General features: G+C 48.0%; 1 protein-coding gene across 1 annotated transcript in view; it reads right to left on the bottom strand.

Annotated features, from left to right (window-relative positions):
* The window catches only part of ITGA9 (integrin subunit alpha 9), a 319,285-nt gene extending 304,258 nt beyond the window's left edge, over positions 1-15,027 (bottom strand). The window contains exon 1 of the mRNA XM_045089112.1: positions 14,549-15,027. Within this exon, the coding sequence (XP_044945047.1) occupies positions 14,549-14,733 (185 nt within the window). The 5' untranslated portion in view covers positions 14,734-15,027. The remainder of the gene's footprint in view (positions 1-14,548) is intronic.
* Between the last annotated feature and the right edge of the window lie 10,749 nt (positions 15,028-25,776).

Here is a 25,776-nt window from a genome sequence, read left to right as displayed (position 1 = left end):
AGCATAGAAGGCACTATCCACTATGTGTCTGTGGGAAAGCAATCTAGCAGAAGCTAGAATGACCCCGGACAGCCTCCCCAGAGACATGGGAAGCTGGCCCAGGTTTCCTGCACTCCGTCCTGAAAGCTACCTTCACCTTGGGATCATGACCTTCACCCCCAACTTAGCTGCAGCATGACATGCTCCCTACCCAGCTCCCTCGCTGAAAGGAGTGGAGATCTAGCTGTCAGATAATGGCACCATGACCTTCACCCCCAACCTAGCTGCAGCGTGATACTGCTCCCTCCCCAGCACCCTGGCTGAAACGAGTGAAAATCTAGCCCTCAGACAACAGAAGTCTGGCACCTTCGGATGGACCCGCCGCAAAGGCTGAACAGCCACACTAATCGGACTCAGAGACATGGTATGAGGTTCATGAAAAGACACATGGATCCCATCTTAACTCCCGCTGCCTCCAAGCCCAGTTCCTCAATGCCCAGAACACAAAGGATCACTGAGGACACATGGGGCCAGGGAAACCAACCCTTAGTGGCATGTTTCTTTCCAGATCAGTCTGCTCTTGAGAGTCTGTACTTGATTCTGAAGAGCACAGGCCCCTCAGTCACACGTCAGCTCCCACTCCTGCGGCCTCGCACAGTGGGCCCCAGCTGCAGAACCCCCAGGCAGCGGGGCTGGAACCCACAGCCTTCGGGAATCCCAGCAGGCACTTTCCCACACGGACCAGACTAGGGCAGCTCAGCGGGCTCTTGGCTGCTCTAACTCAAATGCACCATGACACGCAAAACGAAACTCCAGTGAGAAGAAAGCCACATTAAGGGATCAATTTCCCCCCTGGCTTCTGGGGCTGAGCTTCAGAACCACCAGCGCAAGCCAAGGGTTGCCCTCGATAATGCCAGTTATGTTTTCACAGGTGAGAAGAATTAGCAGTCTGACAGGTCTAAACGCCCGAAACATCCACGGCCTTTCCACATGTCAGGTTGTAGGAGCCGAGGAACATAAAATGCCTTCTGCACTAGAAAAACCCCAGCGGGACGGGGCTGGGTCCAAAAGTTCCCACAAATGCCTAATTTACATTAGCACAGCGAATAAATGCCACTTGCAATTCATTTTGTAAATATCACAAAAATTAGACAAAAGGGGAGAACTATTCACATAGCAAGGGAGAGAAACAGCTGCAAGAAACAAGCTAGTTTTTTTATCCCAACCCCGCAAAAGGCACTGGAATCCTGATCCTGACAGACAGCCCACTGCACTAAATTCACTGACCCAGGCTCACAGATTATCCAGGGAAGGGACCATGGAGCGCTGAAATACCAGGCGATGCTCCTTCCAGACCAGAGCTGAGACCCACAGGGGCAAAGCTTACACCAAAACCTAAGGTGGCAAAAGGATCCACAGAATCGCTATTCCCTTCCAGACCCGAGGTCCTCAGGGGTTCGACCAATGGCTGACTGGGCACGGATCACAGCGCTCAGGGTCCAACTCTTCATCAGCGGGTCGCACGAGAAGGTTTCTCCCAAATCCTTTGTAGTGGGAAATGAAGCAAGAGATAAGGGGGTGTGTGCACACACATATGTTCTCCCTGGGGTGGCACAGTGGAACAGGAGCTTGTATCTCTGTGTTCACAGAGGGCTGTGGCTTCCTCCGCAGCCTGGAGCGGTTCTTTACCCAGGCCTCCCTCCAGCAAGACCGCGGCAGCAGGCCAGCCGGCCAGCCAACCAGCCCGTCTCCTCTGAAGTGAGTTCAGCTGGCTCTCTGCCAGGCCGATCCCAAGAGATGAGAGCATGCAACCGCCCAGAGTTCAGGACAAACCACCATGAAGATGCCGTTATATCGAGTTATATCGAGACAGCCCAGCCACTTCCAAGATCTGCTCCCCCCCACCCAAATCTTCCCTGGTACTCTGGACAGGACACTGAGATGTTTCCTTCCTTTGCACAGTTAGCATATAAAAGGGCCCGGGTGGCCCACCAACAGGCTCCCATCAATAAATCATCAGGCTGATTCAAACCTTGGAGGGCTACTTCGAGTGTGGTCCTTGGTCCGGCAGCCTGGAGAACACCTGGGAGCCTGAGGGAGATACAGAATCTCGGGTCTCAGCCCACAGAGTCAGAACGCACGTGTACCAGCTCTCGGGACGACATGCCGCCTGAGAAGCACAATATAACCACTTACGCTGATTACAAATCGTTGTGTTCCCTTTGGGGCCAGTGTGGACGGATGACCCTCCAGAAGTGAGACTCTCCTCCTATCCCAGCCCCAGTTAATGCTGCTCTCACACTGCGAAGACTTTTCAGAGCTCTCTCCTTAATTCACAAATCTAGCTTTCCAATTATAAGGACAGCCAGGGTGTATCAGGCACTTGGAGTGTGCACATGCTGGGTGAGGCTCCTTCAAGGCAGAATTGCATTTAATATTCAGAGCAATCCCATGGAAGGCACTATTATGCCCATTTTACAGATGAAGAAGCAGGTGGCCAAGGGCCGACATGGAACAACACCCCCAGGCCCACAAAGCATGGTGAGGTGCCACAAGGCAACACGCACCCCAACAGTCGCGTGCAGTGTCCACGCCCCTATTCTGCCTACCCCACAGTAGCCAGAGAACAGGAAACAAGAACCAGCAAGTGTGAAGTGACCAGCCCCTGCTGCCAGCCACCCCATGTGATCTTGCCAGAAAAAGCCCTCATGAGGCTCTGCAGATGGCTCCCGGGTTAGAACTTTGATTGGGAATTTCTGTCATGCAAAGGACTGGGGTTTAAAATAGAAAGAATCCCTTCACTCTTCCACATCAGGCTGCATATTGATCAGCTTCTTGCTTTTCTAAAATGGGTACATTGCTGACACCATGATGCCCAGAGGTTTGCCCCTCTCGCACACTTGTCTGGAGATGGGGGCCCACCTGTTCATCAGCCCGCACCAGTCACGCTCACTGGTGGTCCCATTTCTTGCTCAAGGTAACCCTTCTGGGCAGCTTCTCGTGCACCTTTTACTAAGAGATCATGAGTTACACCACTGGTAAGCAGCAGAGCTTGGATTTAAACCCTGGGCATCCACGTCCAAGGGTGTCCTCTTTCCAGTCCTCCAAACTCCCTCTTCTTATGGCAGTTTAAACACCATCGATTTTTCCAACATGACCACCTCTTTGGTGGGCAAGTGTGTGGGCAGGCTGGCTACAGAGACTCCACACCCACCACCCATCTGGTTTGAACCAATTCCTCACAGCAGTAGAACAAACAGCAGGTAAATTCCCCGGCTAGCAGGTGACAGAAAAGGACCACGATGCCTCCCTAGGGAAGGCTCCCATCCTACCCACAAATACCACAGCCATGGTTCCTAGGGGTGAAATTACAGTGTGATCCAGGAAAGCAAGTGGGCACTGAAAACCTTAAATGCATTAACTTTACTTTTGTGCATTTGAACCCAAGCCAAAGCTTCACAGACACTCATGTGTCAGTGACGGGAGTGGAATTCAATCACTGCGTGTCCCATCGCACTGCCTGGAAATCCCAGGAATCCCTTCACCTCCCTTAGTGGGCAAAAAGCAGCCAAGACTTGAACAGAGAGAGGGCTGATTGGTGCTAGGAAGTCACGTCTGACCGCATGCAACCCTTCACTCCCAGAGAGGAGAGACGCTCCCGGGCCAGTGTTCACCACCTGGAGCTGGTGAACCTGGAGGGACTCAGAAGCTCCTCTCTTTACAGTTGGGAAAACTGAGACTCTGACTCAAACCACGGGATACTCACTCATGTTAGGGGTTTTAAACTAACAGTTCCACTTGAATTCTAAGCTGTGAGGGCAAGTTACTCAGGGGGGTAAAGTGCAAGAAGCACAGTGGGGTTCAAGTTCTTCCACAACTACTAAGAAACTTATCTGAGGTCACATAGCTTAACTACTCTGGGCCTCAGGTTTCTTCCTCTGTAAAACAGGAAGAATCAAAATATACCCAATAAGGGTTCTTGCAAGGTTTAATGTTTATGAAGTAGCTAGCACAGTGCTTGATACAGCATTGGTGCTTGGTGAAACAGGAGACTGGTGAGACGAGGCCAAACACCTTAGCACCCAACTCGTTCCAGCTCCCCCACTTGGCAACACTCCCAGGAGCTCCTCAGAACCAGGAATTTCTTCAGACCCTCTGCCGAGCTCATAGGAATCCTGGAATGATTAAGACACTCTTACCACTAGCAGCAGACGACAAAAGTAGCCATGATTCTCCATCCTTCCTGCATCCACGTCCTTCTCCATGGGGCCCTGCAGCTTCTTCCATCAGGATGTTCAGTCTATTTCCATCCTCCAACCCCCTGAATGGGGTTGGGCCCCGTAACTTGTATTAGCCAAATGAGTGTGACAGAGGGGGGCATGATTTGACTTCTTCTAGCTTTGCTTTCAAGAGACCATGCATCCTTCTGAGTGCTCTCTTGGCACCCTAGCCCAGCCACCACGTGTGCAAGCCCCCGCTGCTGGGGGATAAAAGACACGTGGAGATGAGACATCCCAACTGAAGTCATCCTAGACCAGCCGGCCAACCAGCCCACCCAGAAGCTGACAGCAGACACATGCATGAGCCCAGCTGAGAGAAGAACCACCAGCTGAGCCCAGCCTAAACTGCCAACTACAGATTTACAAACTAAGACGTGGTGACTGGTTTAGGACACTGAGGCCTCAGGTGGTATGACACAGATATCTATGTCATCATAGTAGGACAGACCCCTTCTGAAGGGACCTGGGCTGTGGCTCCTCCACTGTCCACCAGCTACCCCAGAGTCCAGCCCGCTGACCTAGCTCTGCCCCTGAGAACCACTGCTACTGCTTCTCCAGCTCCCCAGTCTCCTTCCCTTCCCCCAAAGAATCTTACTGCCAACCAGGATGACGAACTTTTACTCAGGGCGCTGATATGGGAAAGGCCAGGTGGGGTGGCAGAAATAGCCATGAAGAGTGTGTCACCTCCTCTGCAGCTCCGTGACCTTGGGCAAGTCCCCTGGCCACTCAGCCCCCTCCCCTGCATCCTTACAAGATAATACAAATGCACAGTCCCTTTCCCAGGACAGCAGTGAGGCACAAAAAGGAATGGCAAATGGCAGGGTGTTGGGGGAGGGGGTGAATCCAGGATGGCCCAACTTTTGAGAACAGGTAGGGGTTTCTACCTGCCAAGGCCAAGGACAGAAATGCTCCCAGAAAAAGCCTGGGGGCACTATTCCTTCTTCCTTAGGAAATGGATACCCTGGACAGGGGCTTGATGGGGGAGGGGGCAGCAGCAAGGCTGACCCTGAGAATAGCCAGACAAGCATTAAGTCCACCTGGGTCCAAATCCCCACTCTGCAATTTACTTGCTGAGTAACCTTGGATTTGGCTTCTGCACCTCAGAGCAGCCCCACTGCCTCAGAGTGACCATGAACATGCCTCCTCTGGGATAGAAAGTACTCCCAAGGGCTAGCAATAGTATTTTTATTCTGGGAACTTTAGGTTGGAGTAAAGAAAGGGAGGGAGGGGCGCCTGGGTGGCTCACTGGGTTAAGCCTGTGCCTTCGGCTCAGGTCATGATCCCAGGGTCCTGGGATCGAGTCCTGCTTTGGGCTCTCTGCTCAGTGGGGAGCCTGCTTCTCCCTCTCTTTCTCTCTGCCTGCCTCTCTGCCTACTTGGGATGTCTCTCTGTCAAATAAATAAATAAAATCTTTAATAAAAAAAAAAAGAAAGAAAGAAAGGGAGGGAGGGAGAAGGGTATAATCCAAGTGCTGAATTAGAGAATGAAACAGGTAGTTTCCATGCCCAACAGGGAAAGAGCAGCAGCACGGGCAGGGTCCCCCTCCTTGGAGAGGCATGAGCCTGCTGGCAGCCCTGTCAGGGACTGAAGTATCCAGTATCCTCAGAGCTGCTGCCCTGGCCAGGGCCTTGGGTCCTAGCAGATACACTGAGAAGCGGCAGCTGGAGAAGGAAGCATTTTGAAAGGGCCAATGTTCTCCTTCCCCAACTGAGAGCATCAAACAATAAAATCCAAGAGAGGCAAGCTACAGACCTCCGAGATACTGGAGTTAAAACCATGGGTGCTTTCTTGTGATAATCTTCTTCTCCAAGAAGAGCAGGTCAACACTTTTACCTTTATCCTTTTGGACTAAAATTCTCACCACCACCCCCGACCTTAGAACTATAGACTTACTGCTCAGATTTACATGGCCGGGGATGAGGGCCAGGGCTCCCCACAACAGGGGTGGCCTCCCACTTGCTGAAAGAAAGCAGCATGCAAAGCTCTGGGATATAAAATCCCACAGATCTCCAATTAAAGGAGCCATCTCAGAGCCTTTCTGGAAGCAGGTAGGATGTAAATGCAGATTTATGGAGAGCATGACCAAAATGTCAGAGACCACACAGAACATGTGCATCTCACAGAGAACTCTCATCCATGCCTGTATTGAGTATGGACATTCCAATTTTGGCAAATGAACAGAGGCATCAACAAATATATTGAAAGCACTCCTGTAGCATCTCAAGTCGGGATGAAGACGACCCTTAGTTCACAAGGCCAGATCAAAGAAAAAGAACTACTGGTATTTTCAAGGGCTTCCTATGTGCTGGAGGTGGTGTTCCAGGCTTTGCCGACATCCCCTCATTTAAGGCAAGAATGAGATGAGGGAGAAACTATTATTCCTCTCTTCCAGTGAGCCGAACCAGACTCAAACTGCTGGGCCTGGAGGCCTGACAAACGTCCTTGAGGCTGAAACAGCTAAACGGGGGCAGGGCAAGCCTACCTGCAGGGACCACCATGCACTTATGCATCTCGGCAGCCCCCCCTTTAAGACCAAGAAACCATAGGTTTGGTTGTTGCTGGGAAATCAGGGGCCACAATGAAGGCAGAGCCAGGAAGGACCCAACTCCCTGGGTCTGGAACATCCACCCCCTAGGACCCACCGGGGTGGGTAAGAAGTGCAGTCCCACATTTTGGAATATCCTGCACAAGGCCATCTGTGCTCTAGGCTTTGCACACATTGCAGCTTCGGAACACCAGGCAGTCCAGACAGTGTAGGAAGGGCCACCGGGCTTCAACGCACCAAGAGATGTGTGGACATGGAAACCAACAAAATTGGTTTTGTGGTTTTTAGGTTCAGGTTTTGGGGGACACAAAGCATCCTCTCTCACACATTGGTGCACAAAGTCTGACTATGTGGGTTTCTTTGACAAAGTTATAAATCCAGGGAAGAGTCCTGAACACTGGCCGCCACAGCTACCTTCCCCATCCCCTCTCTAAATAGAACTTCTTAAATGGGGATGAAGATATGGTAACAAAAGTAGCCCAGAGAGGTTAGGATGGATACATGGAATATTCCAGAATGTGCCATCTTTCCTAGGACACTCTGTCTTACCCTTACACAGACGTAGTATGAGAGCAGGCTCTACAAATGTCCCTAGTGGAATCTCTGGGTCCCTGTTTCCTCGGTGATCAAGCATCTCTGGAAAGCAGAGCCCCGGTATCCCCTCACAGGTGGCCAGTGAGTCACACATGAGTACCCCACAGGGAAGCTGCCACTGTAATAAATCCAAAACTTTTCCTACAAAGCCAGGCAGGACAGAACCTCATGAGACAAATGCTTGGATACCTTGAAGCCCCAAATTCAGACTCCTGACTCTGTGAGAAGCAAAGGCAGACACCCCAGCTCTGCCACTTTGGCCATGTGACTAGGCAAACAACACGTCCATGTGTTAGTGTTCCCCTCTGTGAATGGGACCAGAATGACAACAAGCTGAGCCTCTGGAACATTAAATGAGCTGATGCATCTAAAGCTTGTGGAACAGTACTCAGCAGGTGCTAAGTACTCAACAGGCCTGGCTGCTGCCACCATGTTGCTTCAGCTGTGAATGGAAACTCACAAGAGAAGATCTTTCTGCTCTCCCACAAAGCAGAAACTGGGGACCCAGGGAGCCTGTGGCTTCAAAGACTCTAGATTTTTCCCAATCTTGGGTTCACTTTCACTTTCTAAGACTCCCTCTGGCATCATGCATACCACATACATACATAAATAAATGGAAAGTCGTGATAAAATACTTTCTTCTGCTTTGGTTGGTCACCAATCCACCTGGCTTACTGGTCTGTGTTTCACAGGGTACCAGGAATGAGGTCCTGCGGCTCCCTCTGGTCAGCAGCTCATCAGCTACCTGATGGTTCAAGGTAAGGGGGAGGACTCTCCCCCTCCTCCATCCTTTACCTGTGAAATTCCTGAAATCAGGAAGAGGCACCCTGGGTATCAGCTGGCAGCTAGAATGCTCTGGAGTCTACTTGAGGCCAGAATCCTAATTCCAGAATCCATGCTGACCCAGTGTAACAAGCAAAGGCACAGATAATCCCAGCCATGACTGCTGGCCAAGGAGCACATCTCATACGTTCCTAACAGCAACTCACAAATGATGGGCTCCATGTGCCACCTGCCAGTCAGCTGCAAGGGGGCAGTCAGCTGACAGTTCCCAGCCACAGTCCCTTCAGGATGGCCAGAGCAATCAAGCTGAGGCCACACTCCTCCCAGGCAGGCATAGCCAACGACTGATTACGGTTTTGGTGAGGGGAAGTTCCCTGTCTAGTTGATGGACACCCTAATCAGCTCTACAGCACAGTCTGAGGCTCTCCCTAGCCAGTCCTGCTCCCTGCCCCCTAACTTTCATAGCCCCCCCCACCCCAACACTTCTCTTGTACTCCTATGTCTACCTGAGCATCCCAGAGGACACCCCCCGGATACAAGTCCCCAGTCATTGTGCACTGATCACCTAGGCTAGGGCAAGCTGTACACAAGGTAACTCCAAGCTTCAGTTCTCCAACCAGCAAACTGGAAACCACTCACCAGCTTGTCCCAAAGACTCAGCTAAAGACTAGGATGCCTGTGAAAGCCTTGACCTCTTGTAGACAGATGCCCAGCAAATACTATCCCATGGGATTATCAATTTTTTATTTCTTAAAGTTACAGCTTCCTCCGTGGATTTCTGAGAACATGATGGCTGCTTTTAATACACACGAAAACAACAGTTTCCCTAGACAAAGCACAGTAAGAGTTATCAGAAAAAGACCATTTCCAGACCAGCTGCAAGTCAGCGGGGAGTCGGAGCTGGCTGGGACCCAGCTCTTCACACCCTCACACCCAGAGCTGTGAGTGACTGGCTGAGAAGAGTTGTCTTCTTGCCCCAGAAGGGTCTCCCCTGGGCAAGACAGCGGCCTCTGCCCCTGCCAGCTTTCAGCACTAGCTCAGGAAACAGCACCCTTGCCAGCTTCTCCAGATCCTCAGGGAAAAACCCTGGAGACCCCAAGAGACACTCTCTGGAGCCCCTTAGAGCTCAGGTCTCACATACATGCCATGCCTTCCTGACAGCTTGAGAAATCAGGCTCTGCAGGGAGATAAGAACCAGGAATAAGGTCTGAAAATGCCACTTCCAAAAATCCAGATGGGCAAGTGCAACCACAATTCCACCTGAAGGCCTGGCACAGGCCTGAAGAACTCAGCAAAGACACCCACCGTGCAGGTTAGGAGAGCGCTCACTGCCATTTCCGGATGTCGCCTCACAAAGACGGGTAGCTGGGGACAGCAGGGCCCATGATCCCAGGGTCCCCCTTCTACAGGTTTTACCTTTACGGGGCAGGGGTCTCCCCCTCTTCCCCTCTGAACTGTGCCTGCCCAAGGACAAGCTTATCCCCCATCGGAGCCGACAGCTTAGTTTTTGCCTGGGACATCAAACTAGGACCCCACAATCCCTTCATGTGTCAGATGTGAGTGGCGTCTTCATTCCTGAACCTTCTACCTTAGCAGACAAGGCTCTTCGCTGTCTGACAAGGGAAAAGGCAAAGTCGTCAGCCTCTCTGGCAGTCCACTATTAATCCTAACTAATGGATTAATTAATTGATTAATTCCCTCCCTACCAGAGGGAGCAGCAGGACCTCATTCCTGGTACCTTGTGAACCACAAGCCATTATTAATCCTGAGCTCACTCTAAGCGCCTCCACTTGTTCTGATACACAAATGTGCCAAGGGTTGGCTTTTCCTTTTCCTTCTACCCTCATCAGATCTTGGTCTAGCCCTTTAAGCCTTAATTCATTGCTCTAAACCTGCACTGTCCAGAACTCTCTGCAATGAGTGTCTTGCGTGCTGTCCGGTGTGATGGCCACCAGCCACAGGTGGAGACTGAGCACTTAAAACATGGCCCGTATGACTGAGAAACTGAATTCTTGATTTTATGTGGTCATAATTAATTTTTATTTAAATAGCAATCCATCTGGCTAATGGCAACGGCACTGGCAGTGCAGAACCGTCTAGCTCGTTTTAATTCTCAGCCTTAATGTGAGCAGAGAATGTTATGTTCTCCTGGGCCCTGAATTACCTCCTATCTCTCACCGAACGATGCTCTGACAGCCCTAACAGAGCAGAGAGCCGGCGCGTCTTCCATTTCCGAGCACTTGCTCTGCGCCTGAGCACAGCTGTCTGGATGTGTCCCGGGAGATGGGGCAGGAAGCACGTCGCCAGAGAGGAAGCCAGTGCACCCAACCACCTCAGACTCCAGGGCGTCTGGGGCAGAGAGGAAGGCGGCGGGGAGGGGTGTGAAAGAAACCCACTTTGGGGGCTGGACGCTGGCCGGTCTCATTTATTTATATCACAGGGTGTTACAGTTGTCTGCCCCGCAGCTGAAGAACGGGTACGCGTGTAAGCAAAGGGGACAGACATCGGCTTTGTCCGTGTTCCCTGGCACCTACTGCCCTTGCTCAAAGGGTGCAAGAAGACCCGGGTGGGGGGTGGCGGGGAGAGGTACAGGCGAGGAAGCCAGCTCTGGCAGGAAGACACCCTCTGAGTGTTGTTGGAAAAAGACGAAACTGAGTCACGTGCACGCTTGCATCCAAACAGATACAAATGACATCTGTAACACTGTCCAGGATAGTCCAGTCCACCTGGCCACAGTGACAACTCACACCGCCTAGAGGGCAACAACAGAGGGGGACCAGGAAGAGGGTCTGAGCACCAAATGCTCAGTATGCAACAGTGCAGGAGCTGTGTTCAAGCCCCAGGGTTTATAAAAGCAAGGTCACCCCCTGCTCTTACTGAAATCTCGAACTTTCTGACCTGTGACAATTTTGGCTGAAAAAAGGCACTGACAGGTATGCTTATGGGATTCAAGAAGAAATGCTGGCTCTCCCGGCAGGGTGCATACACATGCTCTGTGAGGTGTACCTGGGTTCCATGTTAATGCCACAGACCACCCCCTCCCTCCACTCTGCAGAGCCCATGCTGACCCTGCTGCCTGGGCTCTATCCCCGTCCCCGTCAGCACATTCTTCTTGTTCCTTACCCTGCCTACAACAAATCCCTTTACCTGGAAAAAGCAGGAAGCCAACTTATTAAACCACTAATACTGAATTAAGCTAAAGAGTAATTTCCAGAGAAGAAAGACACCAGATACAAGGTTTAATTAACATTTTCTTTTCAAAGTTTCAGTGTGTTACTTTTCCTTTTCATGTCGATCACTTACTTCCATTCTGACTACATTCATGATCTTTTTAGTTCCCCTTACATAGACAGCTAAGCTCCTCTCAGGCATTGGATTAGCCCCTTAGCAAATCACTCAAACTTCAGGGCCTGAATTAATGCATTTCTCTAAAGTACACATGTTAACTTCACTGGCACTTAGTAAATGCATACAAAACACCTCAAAACCTCCCCCTCTCTCTGACCCAGTAATTCTAAGCCCAGGAATTTATTCGAAGGAAATAATTAAGGATGTCCGCAAGGCTTTAGTTACAAGGATGTTTACCCCTGCTGTTGTTTATAATCATGGATAATTGGAAACAACCTACGTGTCCCTCAAGCAGGGCTAAAAGATGCAGGGCCCTGGGACTGCCTGTTAGGAAGAGACTGACAATCAGTCGCTAAGTCAATCAAACAGTCCTTGAGCTAAAATTAGAGTAGAGACATAGAGGGTAGATCCAGACTCCACTGAGCCTAAGTCTTGTAAATACAGGGTGACTATGTTTAAGAAAATACAAAATTAGGACTACAAAATTCAGCACAGGGTCTTGGTAGGGGCCCATGTGAGTAAGAGGCCTTTAGTGGAAGTTTCATTAGCTCTGTGGTAAGTCTAATCTTGAGAAAGAGAAAATAAAGAGAAAGGAGGTGAGGCTGGACATCTACTGCTTCAAGAGCTGCACCTTACAAGTCTGGGCAGTGTATCAGCTGAGAATAACATTCAAGGTCTAAGACAAAAAATATTGGGGGGAAGGGAGAGAAGAGAAAAGGATACGGAGGAAAATACTTAGAAAAAGCAGCAAGAGCACAGATAGCAAGGACACAGCAAAAACTATAATGAAAATTAAGACAATGTGGGGCCAAAAAAGAAAAAAAGTTGCTTTAAAAAGATTTCCATCGAGTTTGGTCGGCCCCTGGAAAACTGTCGGGACAAGTCCTCAAATGGGAAGACTAACATGCTCAAATGCTCATATTGAGACTGGAGAGGGTACTTCTGAACCAGCACCCTGGCTGTGATGGGTCCCTTTGGGCCCTGGAGATATCTGCCCCACATCTCCACTGGCACCAAGGCCACATATCAGCATTACCTTCCAGTTGCACACCCCGCCTCCCTGGATACCCCGGGTGCCAAGCTGAAGGCCAGTCGGTCGTTTCCTACAATTGCCGAACCTATACCAGTCACGCAGCTTTTCCTCATCTCCCTTTTGAAACAAAGCAGATTCTACTTTTTTCCTATGTCAAACTCGCTCTTGCCTTTCCCACCTCCCACCCCCAGTTGTTCCCCACTTAGAACAGCTTTGACGTGTGGCCTGTCCAAATCCAGGTGATCGGGTCGTGGCACTTTTCCTGTGAGCTGAGCCACATCATAGAGCCCAGAGGCGCCCTAGCCCGTGCAGCTACAGATCCCACACAGTGCTCCAGCTGCACTGCCTGCCTTTTCCTACAGAGCCCCCCGCCCAGAGAAGCCCTTCTATTCCTGACCCACTCGCCCAACATACTTTATGCCAAGGTCACACAGTCCAGGAGCCTGGGGCGGGGTGAGGGCAGGGATGATTCTGGGATGCGTTCTCCAACCATTCCGGCTGCATTGTCTACCAAATCCAAAGCCCACAGTGAACTCTGAGCAGGCTGGACATGGAAAAGGTGTTCAGCCTGCTTTGCTTTAAAAAGGGGATTTAGCAAGGCAGAAAAAGACAGTCTGGCCTTAAACTCGGCAACGGGGAGAAATGGTAGGGAAGGAGATGTAGAACTGGACAGGGGCTACACAGGACTTTACAAACTGGTTCTCTTGGAGGCAGTTCTCCTCAACAAAGGATTGTTAATGGGCTGGCCAGTCACAGAGTGTCCCATACCGTACCCACTTCCAGCAATGCTTCACAACTCAGTTCTACAAACTTACCCTTTCCATCAGCCTCTGTTCCATTCAGAGCAGTGACTGTCTCACCCAGCTGCATGCTGAGGGCACACATTACAGACCTCGCCTTCCTAACGTGCATCCCCTAAGGACACCCACACTGGTGACCACACAACAAAACCGACTCCAGACTAGTTGTCACCTTGCGCTCACTGGGACATGACCTTGGACAAGGGAACTGTCCACGGCCTAACTCTCTGATGAGGAGGTGACCCTTGTGTGCTGTGGGATTCCCACTTGCCCAGGGAAAGGGTCAAAGAGGGACCAAGCTCATCTCAGAGCTTCTCCTCAGGGGCTGGGGACACAGCCCGTGCCTCTTAGCTGATGGCCCTTAATGGGAAGAACTCCCAAACTTCGGGATGCTTGGGGAGCAACTAGATTCCTTGACGTTACAAAACCACATCCCTCTGTTAAAACTTCAGGTGCTTGTCTCCAGGTCAGAGGACCCAGGTGAAATGAGGCCCAGGCTGTCCCAGAGGTCACGCACCAGGCTTGTCACTCAGGGTCCTGGACCATCCTCCCTTCCAGCATCCTGGACCCTCTCCCCTCACTTCCTCAGGAAGGTATTGTAAGGAAGGAGGAGGCTTCTGGACCACAGTGTGCCCCTCGGGCTGCCTGACACTCACCTCTGGGAAGCTCCACTCCTCCCTACATACACAGCCTGTCCCCCTCAAGTCTCAGGTCTCGGAGTCACTGCACTTCCTCAGCGCCGCGGAACGGAGGGTGGGGTGTCACTAAGAGCTCCCGGACACTGAGGAGTCTGCGTGCCCGGTCTCTTCGGGCCTGGGGCATTCGGCTGAGGGCCCCGGGGGCAGAGGGGCCAAGTTTCTGAGCGAGCGAGAGAGCCAAGTCTCCTCCGGCTGGGAGGCCGAGAGGACCGCTCTCGGGGTTCTCCCCGCGCAGGCCGGGCTGGGACCGCGGGGAAGCGCCGGCCCCGCCGCCTCCAACCCCAGGCGCCCACCGCGACGTCTGCCGGACGGGAGACCGGCGTCCCGCGCCCTGGCCGCCTGTCGTCAGCGGCCGAGCTGCGCGCCGCCGAGACATCCCAATTTCTCCCTCGGGACGGCGGCTTGGAGGCGGCCGGAAAAGGCAGCGGCGGCCGGCGGGGGACCGAGGCGGGGGCGGCGGCCGGGCCGGGGTTGCGGGGGGCACTCACCAGCGCGTGTTGTCGTGGAAGTGCTCCAGCACCGCGTAGCCGAAGAAGGAACCGGCGGGCCCCTGGAAGCGCACGGGGCGCTGCGGGTCGAGGTTGTAGGCGCCTGCGGGCGTCCCCGCGGCCACCAGCGCCAGGAGCAGCGCGCGGAGCCCCCCGGCGCCCCTCCGCGCCGCCGGGCCGCCCATCCCCAGCCGGCCGCCGCCCTCCGCTGTGCCCCGCGAGCAGGGCGCCGAGCGCGCGGGCGCCGGGGCCGCGGGGTCCGCCGACGGCCGGGAGGCTCCCAGGGGCGGGAGCTCTGCGCTCCGACGCTGGCTGGAAGCGGCGCCGGCCCGGGGGCGGTAGGCCGAGCGGACGCGGAAGGCGAGCGCAGGGGCGGCCAGGGGCGGGCGGCGTCCTCAGTCCGGCCGAGAAGTCTGCGCGCTCGGAGCTAGCGGTCCCGGCCCGGGCGGTGCTGGACTGCAGAGAGGCGCGCCCGCGGGGTGGGCGGCCCGGAGGCTGGCGCTGGGACGGCGCGCCGGCGCCCTCTTCCGGCCGCCAGCCCATCCCGGGAACTGCCCGCGCGGACCGCAGGAGTCGTAGACCCGCCGGCGGGGGCGGGGGGGATGGGGAGGAGGGGCGAAGGGGGGGGCCGGGACTGCCGCACCTCCCACCAAGTCCCGGGGCCCCAGCCGGGAGAGGTTTCCAGAATCCTCCCCGCAGCTGCGTGTTTGGCCGCCCTGCAGGGGTCGCGGGGTCTCCCGTTCCCTCTCGGTCTCACACCCACCCCAAGGACCAAAGGAAGCCGGGTTAAGGATTGAGTTTATATTCTAGCGCTGCCCACGTGCAGCCCCTTGACTGGGTTGCGAGCCAACCTAGAGAAGAAGCGCTCAACGATTGCCACCTGGCAGTCGTTGATGACAACCAGATCCACGCGGGAGTGAACCCAGCACCCTTCCCTATTCCACTCACCTGGTCTCCTACAGCATTGATCCACCCCAGCAACATCCCCATCACCTGGGATCCTGTAGGAAGCGCACACCTATAGGTCCCTCTCCAGATCCGACGAATCAGAAGCTCTGAGGGTTGGCGCCCAGCTGTACGTGGGGAGACAGGTGAAAGTGTGATAAAATGCACATAATATAAGACTTACCATCTTGACCATCTTTAAGTTTAATGCCATTAAGTACGTGTAGATTGTTGTGCAGCGACCACCACCCATCTCTAGACCTTTTCTGTCTTGCAAAACCGAAACTCTGTATCCATTAAACAATAACTCCCCATTTCTCCCCACCCCCAGTCCTTGACAACTGCCATTCTACTTTCTATGAATTGCCCTCCTAAATATTTGGGAGTGGAATCATATGTGGCTGACTTTTTCCACTTAGCACTTAGCTCTTTTTCCACTTTTCCCACAACGCCCTCAAGGTTCATTTATGTTGTAACAGGTATCAGTACTTCCTTTTTTAAGCCTGAATAATACCGTAATACATGTTCCCTTTATCTATTGATCCCTTTGTGGCCATTTGGGTTGGTTCCACCTTTCGGTTCTTGTAAATATGTGAATAATACTGCTATGAATGAATGTATGGGTACATTTACCTGTTAGACATAACTGTCTTCAGGTCTTTAGGGTAATTGCCCAGAAATAGGCTTACTGGATCATGTGGTAGTTCCTTGTTTAATTTTTTGGGGACCCGCCATAATGTTTTCCACAATTGCTGATCATTTTACATCCCACAAACAGCGCACAAGTCTAACTTCTCTATGTGATCTTAACAATTGTTATTGTCTGGGTGTTTTTTGTTTGTTTGTTTTGGGAAATACATATGTATGTAGTAATCATTCTAATGGGTGTGAAGTGGTATCTCACTGTGTCTTTGATTTGCATTTCCCTAATGATTAGTGGTGTTGAGCATCTTTTCCTGTGCTTGTTGGCCATTCGTATATCTTATGAAGAAATGTCTGCTCAAGTCCTTTGCCCATTTAGCAAAAGACTGTGTTTAACGATGTATGATTTTGATGGGTGCTAAAGTTTGAGAATCATACCATATCAATACCACATTAATACCATATCAATATTGACACACCTTTATTTTCCTCAAGCAACTATGCCCTGCAAACCATTAGAAAGCCTAGTTGTTAATGAACCCATGTTCCAAAAAATCCCTAAGTTACAATAAAGGCTCCCCAAGGAAAACAAAATGAGAGCTCCCCCTCTTTAACCACATGCTCCCAGCTGCTTAAACACATATCAGAATCGACCCAGGGTCCCAAGGACCCCAATGATTGCAGGAAAGAGTGAGAGGAAAGAAAGGAACACTATCATTTATTGAGCACCTACTATATACCAAATACTTGACACATATTATTTTATTTCATTCTTTCAACATCCCTTTAAAATAAGTACTGCTATCTCCCATTTTACAGATGAGGAAAGTAAGATGGGGACATGGCAATTAACTACCATAAAACATACAATTTTGAGTAGCTGAATTGGAATTTGAACCTCAGTTCTTTATGGCACAATATTTAGACTTCCCAGCTCGAACAAATAGTCTCCACATCTCAGAAAGTAAGTACCTTTAAAAAAAAAAAAAAGCCACAAAATTAAACAGAGAAAAAGTTGGTTTTCATCCCATCTCCCCAAGCTTGTTTCTCCATCTGAGGTGCCCAGACTCACCAGTAACACCCCTGGCCACGCAGTCACCTAAGATGAGAACCCAACACAAAATTCTGTATCTATTTGTCTCCCACACCCAGTTCAACCAGTTCTGCTTATTTGAACCCCTCAAGATATTAAACCCATCACCTCGTTCTCATCTCTACTGCCTAGGCTTTGGGTCAAGCCCTTGTGTCCTTGACCACAGTGTCATAATTATTATGACATTATATTATATAATTGTATATAATATTATATATGTTTATAATAATTATATTTAATATATGGATATAATTATAATTATATAATTATTACAGATCTGTAGTAATGTTCCCCTTGTCATGCTTGTTATAGGTAACTTGTTTTTACTTGTCTTGGTAGGAGCTACTAATTTTTTTAAAGATTTAATTTATTTATTTGAGAGAGAGAGAGAAAGAGAGGGTGTGTGCACGTGTGAGAGAGAGCATAAGCAGTGGAGGGGGCAGAAGGAGAAGACGATTCCCTGCTGAGCAAGGAGCCTGATGCCGGACTGGATCCCAGGACTCTGGGATCATGACCTAAGGCAGATGCTTAACCCACTCAGTCACCCAGTCACTGCAGGAATTACTAATTTTATTAATCTTTTTAAAGAAACAACTTTTGACTTGGGTGATTGTTTTTTATAACACCTTCCCCTTTTTTACTTTAAGATTTTATTTGATCTCTATTGCCTTCTTTACTATTTCTAATAATTTCTTTGGATTTAATTTGTAATATATTTTTCTAGCTTCTTGAGACAGGTGCTTGGATTTTTTACCTTATTATTTTTCTAATTCTTTTCTAATATATGCATTTTATAATATGTAATATATTCTTTATAATATATATGTGTTTGTATACACACACACAATAAATTTCCTTGCAACAACTGTTTGAACTTTCCACAAGTTCTGCTGATATATTATATTATCAATCAGTTCAAAATATTTATTTACTTATTATTTGTTTATTTATTAGAGAGAGAGAAAGAATGTTAAACAGGCTCCATGCCCAGCGCAGAGCCCAATGCAGGGCTTGATCTTACAATCCTGGGAGCATGATCTTACAATCATGAGAACATGACTAGAGCTGAAATCAAGAGTTGGACACTTAAATGACTGAGCCACCCAGACGCTCCCAAAATATTTTCTAATTGCAGTTTAGTTCTCCTTGGTCCATGGAAAATGTGTTCCTTAATTTCCAAGTCATGGGAGATTTTCTTTCTTTTTGTTACTGATTTTTTTTAATTTTTTTTACAGATTTGCTTACTTATTTAAAAGAGAGAGTGTGTGTGTGTGTGTGTGTGTGTGTGTGTGTGTGAGGGTGGGGCAGAGGGAGAGGGAGAGAAGCTCAAGCAGCCTCCCCACTGAGTGAGGAGCCCCACTCAGGGCTTCATCCCACAACCCTGAGATCATGACCTGAGCTGAAATCAAGAGTCAGACACTTAACCCACTGAGCCATCCAGGGTGCTTTGTTACTGATTTCTTAATTCCATTATGGTCATAGAACATACTCTATATGTTTTTTTTTTTTTTTTTTTTTTTTTTTTTTTTTTTTTTTTAATTTATTTGACAGACAGAGATCACAAGTAGGCAGAGAGGCAGGCAGAGAGAGAGGAAGGAAAGCAGACTCCCTGCTGAGCAGAGAGCCCGATGCGGGGCTTGATCCCAGGACCCTGGGATCATGACCTGAGCCGAAAGCAGAGAGGCTTTAACCCACTGAGCCACCCGGGCACCCCTACTCTGTATGTTTTCAACCCTTTGAAATTCTTTGAGATATGGGTTATGACCCAGCATACGGTCAATTTTGGTGAATTTTTCATGTGCACTTGAAAAGAATCTAAGGGCACCTGGCTGGCTCTGTCAATGGAGCATGAGACTCTTGATCTCAGCATTGTGAGTTCGAGTCCCACATAAGGTATGGAGATTACTTAAAAATAAATTCTTGAAGGGCGCCTGGGTGGCTCAGTGGGTTAAGCATCAGAGTCCCGCATCGGGCTCTCTGCTCAGCAGGGAGCCTGCTTCCCTCTCTCTCTCTCTGCCTGCCTCTCTGCCTACTTGTGATCTCGGTCTGTCAAATAAGTAAATAAATAAATAAATAAATATAAATCTTTTAAAAAAATAAATTCTTGAAAAAGAGAATGTAGAACACGTTGTTAGAACTATTGTTCTCTATATATCAGTTAGGTCAAGTTTGTGAATCATGTGGCTCAAAATTTATATATCCTTATTTATATTTTGTTTGCGTATTCTGTAAGTGACTCAAGGAGATAAATTAAAAATCTCCATCTACAATGGTGAATTTGACTATTTCTAATTAAGTTCTGTCAGTTCTTTCTTACGTAATTGAGGGCTTGTTTTAGATACAAATTTAAGATTCATACTGAATTGGCTTTTTTATTGTCAATGAAGTTTGACCAGTGATTTCCCCACCTGTGCTCTCTTGTTCTTACCTTTTCCCTCCACAACAGAAACTACATAATGGTTTGAAACCTCTTGTTGCCTCCCTACTCCTGCAGGTTGGAGCCAGGACTCCTTAACAAGACTGAAAGCAGGGTGGGGGGGGTCTCTACCCTTATTTCCAGCCCCATCCAGTGCCCCCATCTGCCTCACTGCCTTGAACCCTCCAAAGCTTTGACACTCAACTTCTGTCTGTTCCCTAAACACACCCATCAGAGGTTTTCAGACCTCGGTGCCTTCTCCAAGGTGTTCTTTCTTCCTGAAATGTCCCACCCTCTTATCCAACTGGCAGAATCCCACCGATCCTAATATTTTGGTCCAGTTCTTGTCCCACCCTTTATGGGACCCTTCCTCTGCCCCTTTCTCCTCTGAGCTCCCACAGCAGTGTTCACATGCCTGCATTTCAACACTTATAATATCATATTTTAATCATATTTTTGGCTCTCTGTTTCTTCTAGACTGTAAGATTCTCTACATAAAAAAAAAAGAATATCTTAGTTATCTTTGTATTCCCAAGGCCCAGCTCAGTGCTGGCCATAGGTAGATAATTAAACACTGTTGAAAGAATGAACTGCTTAAAGAAAAGCAAGCTGAGTAAAAAGAGAAAGCCCTTCGGGACACCTACATGGCTCAGTCAGTTGAGCATCAACTCTTGATTCCAACTCAGGACATGATCTCATGATTATCTCTCATGAGATCAAACGCCTGTAAAGCCCGGCATTGGACTCCATGCTTGAAGGCGTCTGCTACTCTCTCTCCCTCTTTCTCTGCCCATCTCTCCACTCTAACATTCTCTCTCTCTCTCTCTCTCTCTCTCAAACAAATAAAGAAGACCTTTTTAAAAAATAGATAAAACCCTTTGGGAGAGACTCTGAAGGAGAGTTTTAACTTTCTCTGAGTTTTGGTTGTGAGGATAAAAATGACATTTCTACTTTTAGGAAACAAAACCCAAGTTGCCATTGATTGCCAGTAAATTTCCAATATCAATACTTCCCATTTTCCTAACTTACAGAGCTTAGAATTATCAGAGCATTACCTTAAAAAATAAATAAATGAAACTGTGTTTCCCGGTCTCTCTTGCAGAAAAGGGAGGCTATGTAACAGTATCTGGCCAATGAGATACAAATGTACTTTGTGAGAGGTGGGGCTTCCGGAAAGATTTTTTTAAAGAGGAGCCGACTCAAATGGCCTATGGCTTTCACCCTGTGGCCTTCTCTCTTGCCTGCATCACAGGCAGAGGTCACAGCCGGAGATGCAGCAACCATCTTCAGAACCACCTTAAAGGAAAGACCATAAGATTGCAGAGAGCTCAGTTCCATCATCCCCCAGCTGCCACCCTTGAGCTGGGCTGCCTTCCTCAGGACTTCTTATTATATAAGAATTAAACACCAATTCATAGGAGTCACTACTTCTGAGGATTTGGTTATTTGTAGCTAACTCAACACTAGAATGAACAGTTCCCAGACCAGATGCCCCTAACCTAGGGTTCACACAGCTCTACATGTAGTTCAGAGGTTCTGAGAGCCCTGTGGTTAGCAGAATAATGTCCCGCATGCCCCCACACACAAATATGTTCACATCTTTATCCCCAAAAAGTGTGGATATGTTTCCTTACATGGCAAAGGGGAGTTTGCAGACATGCTTCCAGTTAAGGATTTGAGAGAGCAAGATTTTCCTGGATTATCTGCAAGGGCCTGATCTAATCATTTGAACACTTCTAAGTAGAGAACCTTTCCTGGAAGTCAAATAAAAAGATGTGACCATTCAAATAAGGACAGGGGGATACTACATTGCTGGCTTTGAAAATGGAAGCAGGGGTCCACGAACTAAGAAATGTGGGCTGGAAGCTGGAAAAGGTGAAAATGGGTTGTTCCCCCAGAGCATCCAGAAAGAATAGTAGCCCAGCAACACCTCAAAGATAGTCTGGTGAGACCCGTGTCAGATTTCAGACCTCAAAACTGTAAGATAGTAATTGTGTTGTTTTAAGCCACTGAGTTTGTGGTACTGTGTTATAGCAGCAATAGAAAACTAATACACCCAGTGAAATTGTATGCAAAAGGGTATGTGTGGGTGTGTGGAGGTGTGTGTTGGTATGTGTGTTTCTTAAGGAAAGATCCATAGATTTCAAAAAATTCCTAAAATGGAATATAGCCTAAACTTCCATTTATAAAATAAGTCCTGAGGATGTCGTGGACAGCATGGTGACTGTCACTCCTAATATTTTATTGAGTCGGGGACAGGTGGGGCTTGGTAGGGAGAGATAAGTAGGTAGGGAGAGATAAGTCACTATGTGACTAGGTTTACATGGGGGCTATGGGATCAAAAATCCCAGAAATGCTAAGGCTTAAGGAAACCAAAGATAAGAGAAGAAACCAGACCACCCTTCCCTGGGCATCAGAGGTGGGGTCTTTTGATGGCAGTCACGGGGTGACTCAAAAAGAATGACCAGACCCCAAAGAAGAAGTAAGCCATTAAAGATGTTATCACCAGTCCTTACTCAAACCAAGACAGCACAAGAGTGATAAGGCCACAAGCTCCCTGGTCAGTTCTAAAGAAAAGACTGTGGGTGGAGGCCCACCTTGGCCACCCATTTTGGACCCCTCTCACTCTTGAGAGCTTTCTCTGTATCCCTGCTTAATGAAATTCCATCTCCTTGCTCACTCTCCTTTGTCCATGAGATTCATTCTTCAACTCCATGAGATAAGAGCCTGGCTCTCCTGCTTCATTATTGTATATTTGAAAGCTGCTGAGAGGGTAAATCTTCAAAGTTCTCATCACAACAAAAAATATCTGTAACCCCGTGTCAACTAGACTTATTGGGGTGATCATTTCACAATATATACAAATACCAAATCATTATGTTATATACTTGAAGCTAATATATTATGACAATTATACTTCAGTTTAAAAGAAAGGCACAGTAGTTGTGGTTTTTAAGATGTTATTTATTTGAGAGAAGAGAGAGACAGCACAAATGGGGCCCTGAAGGAAAGAATGCAGCTGAGCAGGGAGCCCGACACGGGGCTCGTCCCAGGACCCCGAGATCATGACTTGAGCCGAAGGCAAATGCTTAACTGACTGACCCATTCAGTCCCCCCAAGGTACTTTTTAGAAGGTCAGAAACCACTGATCCAAACCACACTGATTTCAACCTCTATAAACTAAATTTTTTAAAAATTGTAGCAGTAGTCATCCACAAAACACCACTTCCCAAGCCTGTTTGCACATCAGACCCCCTAAGCAACCATTGAAAAAAGCAGATTTACAAATACTACTGAGTCCAGTCTAGAGGTGAGGCCCAGGAATCTGCATTTCAAATACCTCTCAGAAGATTTACCAAGTAGCCAGGTTTGGGAAGCAAGATCCTACAAGAGATTCAGAATTCTGCTGAATTCTGAACGTGTGACTCCATCATAGGACAGGAGAAAAAAAACAGAATTTGGCTTCACATGTTGAGGATTTAAATCTCAGGTTTGACCAGCTGTAATCTTCGTAGGTCAATGAAGCAGGCAAGCTAATAAATGAATAACCTCTGGATGGGCTTCTTGGGACATTATTGTCTAACTGTAAAGTCTTAACATTTGTTATTCATATAATCTGACATCAAGCATGACCTCAATTTCCTTGCCAGAACGAGCTTTCCTACAGAGACTTGATCTGAAGGATGAGTCTATAGGATGACTATTGGGGGACAGAATGTTTCAAACCTGGCCATAGAGAATGCAGATATTTGCTACATGGGGGTGTGTCTCTTGGAAAGTGGAAACTCTTGTCAAATTTTCCAAGTGAAATGACAACTGGCTGCTCTTCCTTCCTTTTTACCCTCTCACTTCAAGAACTGATCTGTGAAAACTTCTCCGCTCACTCTGGTGCTTACAAACTGAACAACAAATGATCAGCTTACCTATCATTAGCTTTTTCCACACTCTGCCATCAATTTCTCTAAGGCAAACTTGGCTTCCTCCCAGAGCTTCAGAAAACTTGAGAACATCCATATCACAACAATGCAAAAACAAACAAACAAACAAACAACAACAACAAAACGGTTTGCCCTCACTCCCTCCCTGATCCAGACACAGAGGAATAATGTACTGATATGATTAAACGTCCCAATGGAAACATCGATTTCTCCTAAACTTTGAAAAGTCGGAAGATTTATGGGTCTATTTCTCCTCTTCTTTTCTCTTCCATTTTTTTTCTTATAAATTCATTATTTCCTAACTGTGTAAATACTAGATCTAAAGTTAGGTACTTTTTTGTAGGCTTTTATTACAAGCTAACGGACTCAGTAATCTCCACATTTGGAATATGATTTTTTTCATTACAAAACCTTCAATTATGACAAAAAAATACACATAGTTCTTCTAGTTGAAAAGAAAAGCCAAGTATTTTCAGGCCCTATTTTGAGCCATACCTTTGCCCAGGATCTCTTTTCCTGGAATGAACTCCCTGGTCTCTGATGGGAAATACTGATTCCTTCCTGCTGGAGTGATCCAAACAGGACTCTGGAGCATCTCCCTCGGCCCCTCCTGGTGACCGTTCACACTTCTGGTGTACCATAGCAAGGTGCTAAGAGGGTGAGGAGGTCCAGTCCGCAGCAGGGATTACGGGTGCTGTTTTGCAAAGTGCTGATGGGAGTGCAGACAATGAGCAGGACAGACCCTGCTGTAAGCTGATGGTACAGCCAGCCCTAAAGCAGGTGCATTTACTATGCCTCTAACACTGCACCAAGCATTTCACTGACCCTTTAATCTCACTTAAACCACATAGTGATCCAATTAGGAAGATGCCAGCTAAGGCTTGATCTCAATTACCAAACTGCTGGGGTATGTTTCTGAATTCAGTTTTTTTTTTTCCAGAGTTTATAAGATATATAGCCTAATCACCATATGTTATACTCCTAGCACATAAATCAAACATAAAATTAAGCAGCAAAATGTATGAATCACACTGTGATTGGCAGAATAGTGGCCCCAAGGATGCCTTAGTCTCCAAAACCTGTGAATATCTTACTTTCTGCAAAAGGGACTTTGCAGAAGTGATTAAGTTCAGGATTTTTTTTTAAGTTTTATTTATTTATTTATTAGAGAGAGAGAGCACAATGAAGTGGGAAGGGGAGAGGAAAAAGCCAACTCCATGCTGAGCAGGGAACCCGAGATGGAACTCGATTCCAGGATCCTAAGATCATGACCTGAGCCAAAGGCAAACATTTAACTGACTGAGCAACCCAGGTGCCCTAAGTTCAGGATATTGATATGGAGAGGATCTCTATATTATCCAGGTGGGCCCAGTATAATCCCAAGGGTCTTTTTAAGAGAAAGAAGGAGAGGCAGAGCCCAAGAAGATGATAGGGTCGCAGAAGCAGTGGGTGGGATGATGGGGCCACCAGCCCAGGGAAGCAGGCAGCCTTAGAAGCTGGAAAAGAGGGCAGAGAAATGAGTCTCCCTTAGAGATTCCAGATGGAAGGCAGCCTTGCTGACTCATTTACACTTCTGACCTCCCAAACTGTAAGATTATAAATCTGTATTGTGGTAAGCCACTAGATTTGTAGTAATTTGTTACAGAAGCAACAAGAAACTGATATACTGTAGTAATGTATCATTTGAGGTGAGGTTTTGCCACCAAATTATTTTTGAGAAACTTTCAGTTTTCTGAGGTTTTTTTTTTTTTTAATATTTAGGATTGAAAATCTGCTTTCCCACCCCATCCTCATTTTACACATGGGAAATATGAGGCAGAAAGAGGTTAGGGAAAATATAGATATTAGTGACACTCTTAAAAGTTTTCTATTAAACAAGAAATTCTCTGTAAATATGAGCTAGTTCCCATTTATTATTTTGACAAATATTTGGGTACATTCTATGTGTAAGACACTGTGCAAGGCTCTGGGGATTTAAGAATGAACAAAATACTAAAAGTGTATTCTCTCATCGAGCTTACTTTCTACTGATAAACAGTAAATAAAGTATATAAGTAATTATAGAAAGGGTATCAGACAGTGTTAAGTTTTATGGAAAAAAATAAAGCAGGGAAGAGATAGTGGAGGCAAGAGTAGCAATTTTAAAGATTTTATTTATTTATTTGACAGAAATCACAAGCAGGCAGAGAGGCAG

Source organism: Mustela putorius, unplaced genomic scaffold (assembly GCF_011764305.1).
Source record: "Mustela putorius furo isolate JIRA1106 unplaced genomic scaffold, ASM1176430v1.1 tig00003834_pilon_pilon_pilon, whole genome shotgun sequence".
Classification (NCBI taxonomy): Eukaryota; Metazoa; Chordata; class Mammalia; order Carnivora; family Mustelidae; genus Mustela; species Mustela putorius.
The sequence above is the reverse complement of the archived record's forward strand: the minus strand, read 5'-3'. Positions and strand labels throughout refer to the sequence as shown.